The 10,286-nt window shown below is 37.8% G+C and overlaps 1 protein-coding gene across 5 annotated transcripts; it reads left to right on the top strand.

Moving 5' to 3' along the window:
- Positions 1–31: 31 nt before the first annotated feature.
- On the top strand, positions 32–9,693 carry denr (density-regulated protein). Of its 5 annotated transcripts, none has more exons than XM_066688910.1 (8): positions 32–129; positions 1,729–1,845; positions 4,165–4,184; positions 4,571–4,655; positions 4,761–4,841; positions 6,487–6,603; positions 7,063–7,202; positions 9,376–9,693. In XM_066688910.1, exons 2-8 carry the CDS (start codon positions 1,740–1,742, stop codon positions 9,418–9,420), a joined length of 594 nt encoding a protein of 197 aa, XP_066545007.1. In that variant the 5' UTR covers positions 32–129; positions 1,729–1,739; the 3' UTR covers positions 9,421–9,693. The 5 variants fall into 5 exon arrangements, with proteins under 5 accessions (XP_066545007.1, XP_066545005.1, XP_066545006.1 ...); XM_066688908.1 differs by having other exon boundaries at positions 88–239; XM_066688909.1 differs by having other exon boundaries at positions 115–253.
- The last annotated feature ends 593 nt before the right edge of the window (positions 9,694–10,286 follow it).

The raw sequence follows: 10,286 nt of genomic DNA, 5'->3' as shown, positions 1-10,286 counted from the left end.
AGTTATTGTATGTCTCCAAAAAAATCAAAAATATATTGATTTATATTCAGGCAGTTGAATGACTTCCTATTGATGCCAAATTAAGCGTCCACTTCGTAAGACAGGACCCCGAGCAAGACTAGTAGAGAGGTGTGCTTTTTGGTGTTCGTTTTATTATTTTTTACCAGATCATTTCCCACTACATAATAATGCTTAACTTTTCGATTGGCAGTACTTAATTTAAGGGTTGTAATTACGGGGTATGTATGATTATGTAAGTTATGATGCATTGATTGTTCATTTTGAAGTTTTATACTGGAAATGAATGAGGTGGAAAGTCGCGAGAGAGAGCACGTATTGGTCCCCATATTATTTAAAAGTTGAACAGTTAATACCGTTTAAAAAAATGTACTCATGATGTCATTTGTAACTATATGCAATTTTCGAGAAGCTTTTTCGTCCTATGGTGAATAATCTGGGAGGTTGATGTCTAGGTCATCTCCATACTGCTTCGTCGCTAAGAAAATGCTTGCATGATGGTAGTGATCCTCTCTGACCAGTTTCGCACTGCTGTTTTACGGGTTGTTTTTATATAATGGAAAGAAAGAAATAACTACCAAATGCAACTGACTTTTACTTCCGTTTCCCCCCATTTACGTTCAACTTGCTGTGGCGGTGTTCAGGGTATTTCTGTCATTTAAACGCTAATAGGAAATGCGACGCCTGCGTGGTTTGATAGATTTCGGGTTTTATTATTTCGTAGCTATTTTCTCTAAAATAGAGTTGTGAACGTAGATCGGAGGGGGGGATATAACCAGATGTATTTGTAGGAAACCCTGGCAACTGTACAGATCTTTACAGGGTAGGAGGGTACTCCCTTCGTTAGGGAATGGCCGCACTGATCTCCATGTATGTAGAGGCCGCGCATCTGCTCTAAAATCAAGGTATTTGCATGCTTGTACATGTCGCAAGACCGCTTCCACAAGCTTTTGGTCCAAGTTTGGTGCATGTAAGAATCGCCAGGATCTATGCATTAGCCATTGATCGTGTAGGGTTATATTCGTGCAAAACGGCAACACCCTTTTGGAGCTTTTCTACAGCCGGGATACTACTACCATAGGAGAAGGAGTGATGGCGAATCCTGCAAGGGTTGAGCCGCTCTTGACTTCCTATTGTATGGAGATTGTCTCTGCATTTTATTCTAACTGTACAGTGTATTGAGGACTATTACTGTTCCTGTGCTGGGCCAGAAAGAAAGGGTCCTCTGTTTGTGCAGTGTTTTTTCTTATTCGGCAGTGACATGCTATAGTTTCTTGATTATGTAGGATTACTAACCATCTTTTTTCATTTCCAGGTCTGTGTTCTACAACATATAATTTTGATCAAATCAGGACCTATCAGGCCATTTCTCCTCTGCTGTGATTATTTATGTTTTTGTATTGCTAAAGGTTCTGGATCACTATGCAAAGTGCAGGACAATCCTGATGTATAGTATGGTTAGTCTATAGACTGCAGAATGTGCCTGTCTGATGCAAGGTGCAGAAACATTTTTATAGTGCCTGAGCCATACATAACTCTTGAGTATTTCTTTCTTTCTTATTCACTAGATGGCACCATTTGGCAATTTTCAAACCCATTGGCCTAAAGTCTTGCATTCTGCTGTAGTGAAAAAGACTTTCCACAGTTTTTGGATCTGTTTAATACATTTCAGTAGAATAATGCTCTCTCTGTTTTTGTTCTTTGTTTTAGAAAATATAACAATGGCTACTACTGAAAATGCAGAATCAGGTTCACCAGAGAACAAAGTGGATCGCAGGCATGCTGACTCCAACGCTAAATACCCTTTGAAAGTGCTCTACTGTGGAGGTATGAAGGAGTTCTCATAAAAGCTGAGTCATATTGACATGTTGTACTCTCAAACATTTAATTGTGCTTCAGCTGGTGTTTTTTAGTAGGATTAAATTTGATTGATCAATGTCCTTATGCTTGGTGTAAAAATTCAGTCTACAGATAAGAATAACAGTAATACAATTGTGGTGACAAGAATCTAGTATTGAAATGTGTATGACAGTTCTGCTAACAGTTTACAAATATATATATCGTGCGTGTATGTGTGTAGATATATATATATATACACATACATACATACATACACGCACACACAATTAAAAAAAACATCCTTGATAAATCTTCAATTATTAACGTGCTTTTGTACCTGTATGGTCATCCTTGTGTTTCCCCACACAGAAACACCATACCTCATTTTTTTTGGTTAGATAGGATGTTGTTCTTCCTGTAAAATCTAAAGGAAAAAAGAAAAGGGGGGGGGAAGGCTACTTACCTGCTTTGACGTTTTCTCATTTTATTTTAAATTGCCAGATTGTTTTTGGAATAATTTAAACTAACAAAACTGAGAAGATTTGAAAATTTCACAAGAAATAAAAATAGGTTTATTATTTGTATTTATTTATTCAAAGTAGACATCCAGGGTGACTTACAGTTTACACAAACATTTCAAATCATTACAAAGTGCAGTGATACCATTTGTATAAAAGACAATAAGCATACGTCCTAGTACAATGAGCTAAGAAGTGTAGACGCAATTGTGCTAGTCATACATAATTCAACATGAATACATTTAGTGTATTTATATTAAGAGGTTTAATTTAACACAAACAAGAAATGCACTTTTCTGTGAGTTTGTTTCCTTTTTTTTTTTCTTCCTCTTTACTTGTGGCATCAATATGCTTCTGTACATTTTACAAGAAAAAAAATGCAATCCAAATGTTCACATGAAAAAATTGTCCAAGACCATTTGTAGTTCTTATGGGTCCTCGTGATATGACAGAACTGGCTAGGAAGGATAGAAAGTTAATAAACTGACATACTGCTTGTGTGAGACACTGTGACACACTCCCTCAGGATCCAGTGTGTGGAGAAGGCGTCTGGTGGCTTGATTTTCCACAAAGCCCTGTTGAAGTCATATAAGGTGCATCATTTTATACCCATGTAGCTTCCCTTATTTACCTATTTCTGCCATCAAAAACAATGCTACTTCAAGTAAAGTGGGTATGTTTTTCTATTAAAATCCTTCTGAATGTTCTTATTCTGAGCACAGTTCTGTTTACGTGGCTCAAACATTGTAATATTTGTTAATGAGGAGACCAAGGTTAAAGTAAAAGTGGACAATGTCTGACACACGTGCTGTTCCCGTTTAGTGGGCTTCACACTGTACTGTGCTGGAGTAGCTGCGGTTCCTGTTGTTGGTGGTAAGAATGCAGAGCAGGGAGCTCTGGCTACACTTGCTATTAGCACTTTGTCTGGTACATGTTTTTAAACAGTATATTTTTTGGCAGCATTTGGTTTTTATTTAATGACAACACAATTAAATATATCAGGACACATAAAGAGACGCATTTTCAGAATGATTCGCAGGAGCGATATAGTTTCAGTTCTTATCCAGTTCTGTCGTATTGCGAGGTTACTCATAAGAACTACAAATGGTCTTGGACAAAAAAAAAAAATGGCAACAACACGCCCCCAACCCCAAGGGAAAAGAAAAAGAAAAAATCCCTGGCAGCAACATGCCCCCAAACCTTGCATTTTTTTAATAAATTTTTTTGTGTTGGCAAACTGGTATTTTTATTTTATTTTTTTCCGTGTCGCAGCAATATGCTTCCGTTCTTCCGTACTGTAGAAATGCATCTCCAAAATCCCCTTTTATTTTTGTTTGCTGAGTAAAAACTTGACATAAGTGGATTCTTGAAATAATTACAGTGTAATACACCCATATATACAGAGAGAGATACATAGGAAAAAATGCACATGCCTAGTAAGTGCATACATTGATTTACATATTTAGAAAGGGAAGTCTTTTTTTACAATTTGATATTAATATTCACTGAAATGATATATTTTTTTGTGTTCAGGAATTAAAATGGCTTGTAAACTTTAATGTTCTCTGTGTTTTATTTAGATTGTTTGGACTGTTCTCTTATGAGATATAATGTGTTATGTACTTAAAAAAAATGCTTTAAAATGCCAGTCTCTTTCAAGAGTTCTAGGAGTATCTAAGTGGTTTTATTGATTAGTTGCTCAAAGTGTCTGTGTGTTCTGGGATGTGTCTTGCACTTCCTGCATTGAATGTGTGTGTTTGTTTTTTAATTTTCTCTTTTTGTTTTGCAGTTTGTTCCTTGCCAACAGAGGTATGTTTAAAATCTGCAGTAACCACACATTTATTTTGGTTTTCACACCTAGCATATCATCATACATCATGATCACAATTCTAAATACAACTCAGATATTTCATATATCAACCATATAAACCACTGGCTCCATGTAAATAAACCTGTACAGAACCAAACAATGAGCAATGCAACAACCCTGTGGAAGCTGAATTTGTGAACTGAAGTAGCCCTTAGGTGACTCAAGAGGGTGCAATCATTGCATTATTTTACACTATAAATAGTGCAGTGTATTTTATTTTTCCAATCATTTGTTAGATCACTTTTTAACTGTTTCCAGTCCTCTGCAAGATTTCAGTGCAATTGTGCTTTTGAATTGTGTTGCCTAACCTAACCTCTCTTCCCAGTACTGTGAATATATGCCTGAACCAGCGAAATGCAGGCAGTGGTTGGAGAAAAACTTCCCAGATGAGTTTGCCAAACTCAGTGTAGGTAAGTAAAGCCAAACCTTATTTTAGTCCGGTCTAATTGTTACATTTTATTTATTTATTACATTTCTAGCATTTCACTTTTGTCTTGTAATCCTGTGACCTGCAGGAAACTCTCCTAAGCAGGACAGTGGTGGTGGAGAGGTCCCTGCTCTGGGGGAGGAGGAGGAGAAGAAGAAGCAGAAGAGAGGTGAGAGGTTAGGGGTTAAGGGTTACGGTTCATTTGTAGGCTTCCTCTCATTGGCATCAAAGTTCTATGTGCATTAACCTAAATATAGATTTTCAACATTTTAATTGATGAATTAATCACCACTGTAGGAACATTCATGTATGTACCATTGACCAAATTGCTTCTACTAAAACCAGGGGCTTAGCCAAAGTCCAGAGACTACTATGTAAAAATGGCAGGCTCATGGATGTTCAGCTTCAAACCTCAAAGTAACAGAAGAATAAATGTATACGCTGTAAGTCACAGCTGTGGAAGCAATATGAGACGCATTGCATGTCTCTGAGGGGTGATTGTATTGCTCTGCTGATCTCTGCCTTAATCCGCTGTAATGTTGGTTCCTTGAACAAGTTTCCAGATCCCCTTCGTAGAATATTTCTTCCTCTTTTGGTAACAGAGGTTGTGCACACACATGGGCTTAAACACACCGAGTCTTTTTAACTTTGACCCTTAGATTGTGAGGGGATTTGAGTCCAGTATTTTGAACCATGTAGAGGTGATGGGACCAGTATTGACCCCAGGTCCTGAGTTCAGCAGCCTACAAGACTGAATTGGGATGGGTTTTTATACTACGTTTTGTGGCTAGATTTGGAACAAACTAATGGGGAAACTGGGATTGATTGTCTACTAACAAATTAACAAGTGAGATGGGATGTATGATCTCTTTTTTCAAAAACTTTTTTTGTTCTATAAATGATGTGGATGTGTGCATTTATTATATATATATATATATATATATATATATACATACATACATACATACATACATACAGCTCTGTAAAAAAAAATGAGACCACTCCCAAGTTCAGAAATAAATGTTAAGTGGTCTCTTAATTTTTTCCAGAGCTCTATGTATACATGTATGTATATATATATTAGCCGGGGGATGAGGAGACTTAGTCTTAGGCTTAGTCAGTCTTCATTTCGATGCAACTGTGTGACATGCATTAAACTAGTCTAAACAAAAACAAAAAAATAGTCATGAAGGTAAGGAAGGAAATGCACCCTGGATCTACACAACCTTCTTATTTACACTGCTGTTTGAGTAAGCATGTCCTGCTTGACACATTTCGGTAAATACCAAGTTAGACGTTGCTTCACTTGATTCACTGCCCTGGAAAAAGTTCCCTTTGTGTCCAAATAAAAACGTTCCCTGTCTGTGCTGCTTTTAATACTTAAATATTGTAATTTAATGTTATTGCTTAATAGTAATGCTTTTCTGTGGGTTTTCAAGCTTGTATTGAAATCAGTATCTTGCTGCTGCTGACGTTTATGCAAACTTGCGCTTGTGCTTTGTGCTTAATGTCAAAATTGAAAAGGCAAATGTATTATGTCCTCTTATCAAAGTGAAAAATCACAGAATAAACCTCATCACCAAACCGTATTTTTTCCAAGCTGGGAGGTGGATCAAGGTCTCCACAGGAGATGTTTTGAGGTGTAACACCATGTTTAAAATATGATTTGAAGATATGTGTTGGTAGTGTGTGCTGCACAAGGTGTGGTGCTCTGCTTTCGAGGCCCCGGTCAGGAAACTGACTCATGCCACGCAAGCTTTTTCTGCAACTTCTTTAGGAGGTGTACTCTAGTCTCATGCCCCTCTCTCTTCCAGGTGGCAGAGGTCAGATTAAACAGAAGAAGAAGACGGTTCCCCAGAAAGTAACCATAGCCAAAATCCCCAGGGCTAAGAAGAAATACGTCACTAGGGTCTGTGGTCTTGCAACCTTTGGTAAGAGTTAGACAAACATGTCTGCATTGTGTGACTATTTCGTGAGCATATTACCCTGACTTTATAATTTATTGTTCATCTTTATCAATCCTAATCTTGTTGTACTTTGCTGATCCTCGTATTTATACATTTATTTAAGCGTACATACTTGTATGAAATTCTAGAAGCAGAAACAGAACCTGCTATGTCCACCACCACTTATTTCTGAGCACATGACCGGCAGCCTCTTTTAAAAAGTAATTTACAATAATCATTTGTGGGTTGTTTTTAGCTATACTTTCATTAAGAGCTTATCATTGCGTTGAATAGAAATACACATACAGACGTTTTCTGCAAATATTGTTCCTCACATTAATAGTGTAGTATAAAACAGTGGACTATTTGACTGATTTGAGTCCCTAATGCTATTTCTTCTGGCACTTGATGGTCTTAGTTTCTTTTTTCCCCCCCCTCTTGTAGATATTGACCTTAAAGAAGCACAGAGATTTTTTGCCCAGAAATTCTCTTGTGGAGCCTCTGTTACAGCGGAGGATGAAATCATCATTCAGGGAGATTTTACAGACGACATCATCGATGTGATTCAAGATAAGTGGCCTGAGGTAGGAAACCGAAGGAAAAACAAAACAAAAAACTACCACACACGTTTAACATACAGTGGGGGGAAAAAGTATTTGATCCCCTGCTGATTTTGTACGTTTGCCCACTGACAAAGAAATGATCAGTCTATAATTTGAATGGTAGGTGTATTTTAACAGTGAGAGACAGAATAACAACAAAAAAATCCAGAAATACGCATTTAAAAAAAGTTATAAATTGATTTGCATGTTAATGAGGGAAATAAGTATTTGACCCCTTCGATTTAGTACTTGGTGGCAAAACCCTTGTTGGCAATCACAGAGGCCAGACGTTTCTTGTAGTTGGCCACCAGGTTTGTACACATCTCAGGAGGGATTTTGTCCCACTCCTCTTTGCAGATCCTCTCCAAGTCATTAAGGTTTCGAGGCTGACGTTTGGCAACTCGAACCTTCAGCTCCCTCCACAGATTTTCTATGGGATTATGGTCTGGAGACTGGTTAGGCCACTCCAGGACCTTAATGTGCTTCTTCTTTTAACTCCATTGTTGCCTTGGCTGTGTGTTTTGGGTCATTGTCATGCTGGAATACCCATTCACGACCCATTTTCAATGCCCTGGCTGAGGGAAGGAGGTTCTCACCCAAGATTTGACAGTACATGGCCCTGTCCATCGTCCCTTTGATGCGGTGCAGTTGTCCTGTCCCCTTAGCAGAAAAACACCCCCAAAGCATAATGTTTCCACCTCCATGTTTGACGGTGGGGATGGTGTTCTTGGGGTCATTCCTCCTCCTCAAAACACGGCGAGATGAGTTGATGCCAAAGAGCTCAATTTTGGTCTCATCTGACCACATTACTTTCACCCAGTTCTCCTCTGAATCATTCAGATGTTCATTGGCAAACTTCAGACGGGCCTGTACATGTGCTTTCTTGAGCAGGGGGACCTTGCGGGCGCTGCTGGATTTCAGTCCTTCATGGCGTAGTGTGTTACCAATTGTTTTCTTGGTGACTATGGTCCCAGCTGCCTTGAGATCATTAACAAGATCCTCCCGTGTAGTTCTGGGCTGATTCCTCACTGTTCTCATGATCATTGAAACTCCACGAAGTGAGATTTTGCATGGAGCCCCAGACCGAGGGAGACTGACAGTTATTTTGTGTTTCTTCCATTTGTGAATAATCTCACCAACTGTTGTCACCTTCTCACCAAGGTGCTTGGCGATGGTCTTGTAGCCCATTCCAGCCTTGTGTAGGTCTACAATCTTGTCCCTGACATCCTTGGACAGCTCTTTGGTCTTGGCCATGGTGGAGAGTTTGGAATCTGATTGATTGATTACTTTTGTGGACAGGTGTCTTTTATACAGGTAACGAGCTGAGATTAGGAGCACTCCCTTTAAGACAGTGCTCCTAATCTCAGCTCGTTACCTGTATAAAAGACACCTGGGAGCCAGAAATCTTGCCGATTGATAGGGGATCAAATACTTATTTCCCTCATTAACATGCAAATCAATTTATAACTTTATTGAAATGCGTTTTTCTGGATTTTTTTGTTGTAATTCTGTCTCTCAATGTTAAAATACACCTACCATTAAAATTATAGACTGATCATTTCTTTGTCAGTGGGCAAACGTACAAAATCAGCAGGGGATCAAATACTTTTTTCCATCACTGTATGTGTGGGTGCATGCTTCTGAAGAAATGAGTAATCACTAAATTGTTGATCTTCATTATACATATTTTTAAAATCTACCAAGCAAAAATAAATTGCAATTACAGATGTTCCCAGGTTAGTGCTATGAATTAATTCCATAGAAATTGCACTAATCAATGCGTATTTTACCATAAGAGATCATGTAAAATGATTGTAGTGTACCCATGTAAAAAGCACAGTATGGTTTAGACTTTTCACTTACATTTTCAAATAAACATTAATTATCAAGTTACGGTAGAAGGAGATCTTTTAAAAATGTACGCACCGTACGAAACGTGTTGGTATTATGAGTGTCGTATCCGAGACCAGGCCATAAAAGGTAAACAATGCGTGCTGTACAGCAAACCTTTCCACCTATAGAACAGTGTCACTAGAAGCTATTGGTAAGACGTCACCCCCCCCAAATTAAAGTGAGAAATTGGTCTTACACTTGTCTCTCTAGCTGCAGGAATTCTACTAAAGTCAGCTAAAACTTTTTCATTTGACATTGGCAGGTGGATGATGACAGCATTGAAGACCTTGGAGAAGTAAAGAAGTAATCACCCAACCTGCACTTTTATTGAGGAATGCAACGCAACACCATGACCTGGCCAAATAAACATACAAGACACACATACATACAAAAGGCATTTTATATCTATTTTATTTACTGTATAGAAACTGTGGACTGGCCCCTTTCTTGACTTATTTTCTCCTCATTTCTGTATAGCTGCTTTTCTCTTGGTTGCCAAAGGTCTGATATAATTGTGAATTACTCCAAAACACTGCACTAAAGCAATCTTTAGGTTAATAAATATAAAACTTTGGTCTCCTTTGAGGATGTTGTTGTTTATTCATTGCAACATGCTTTTTGAGAATGAATTGTGTGCAAGTTCACTTCCAGACAACTTGACCAGCTCATACACGTTCAAAATCGTATGTTGAAACCTTTGAAAGCCACATGTTGAATGTTTGAATAAACTCATCAACTATACACTGCCCCTGATAGTATGGCACCATTAACTGGCACAAATACACTGTAAAATACCTTTTTATTTCAACATAAATAATACTTCCAATGTAGTAATATCCTTACAAACATTTACAAATTAGCTTGTGAAGCGGTCTAATTGTATTACTATTATGTTATTTTAGCAACCCTATCTTCCAACATTCAATCTAGTAAGCAATCCATCAAAAATCTTCTCTCAAGTGTTTACTTAATGTAATATTTAGAGAGAGCGCTAGAAGACAAAACAAAGTTGACCAACCTTCAGTTTATAAATTGCTAGTTAAGTTAAACCTTTGAAATACATATTGGCTGAAGTTTTAATTTGCGTTTCTGACCAAACCACTTAAGATATTAATAACATTTCAGTTCACACCTCATATACTAAAGTTTTAACCTTATAACTTCCCTTCTGAG

The sequence above is a fragment of the Amia ocellicauda genome, chromosome 17 (genome assembly GCF_036373705.1).
Source record: "Amia ocellicauda isolate fAmiCal2 chromosome 17, fAmiCal2.hap1, whole genome shotgun sequence".
Classification (NCBI taxonomy): domain Eukaryota; kingdom Metazoa; phylum Chordata; class Actinopteri; order Amiiformes; family Amiidae; genus Amia; species Amia ocellicauda.
Note: the sequence above shows the minus strand (reverse complement) of the source record. Positions and strands in the feature narration are given on the sequence as shown.

What these genes read in the sequence shown, in the direction of transcription:
- denr (XM_066688910.1), top strand. Translation starts at nt 1,740, where the DNA reads ATGGCTACTACTGAAAATGCAGAATCAGGTTCACCAGAGAACAAAGTG. An exon ending in CTGTGGTCTTGCAACCTTTG is followed by an intron (nt 6,604 to 7,062) that starts GTAAGAGTTAGA and finishes CCCCTCTTGTAG; the next exon opens with ATATTGACCTTAAAGAAGCA. An exon ending in TTCAAGATAAGTGGCCTGAG is followed by an intron (nt 7,203 to 9,375) that starts GTAGGAAACCGA and finishes TGACATTGGCAG; the next exon opens with GTGGATGATGACAGCATTGA.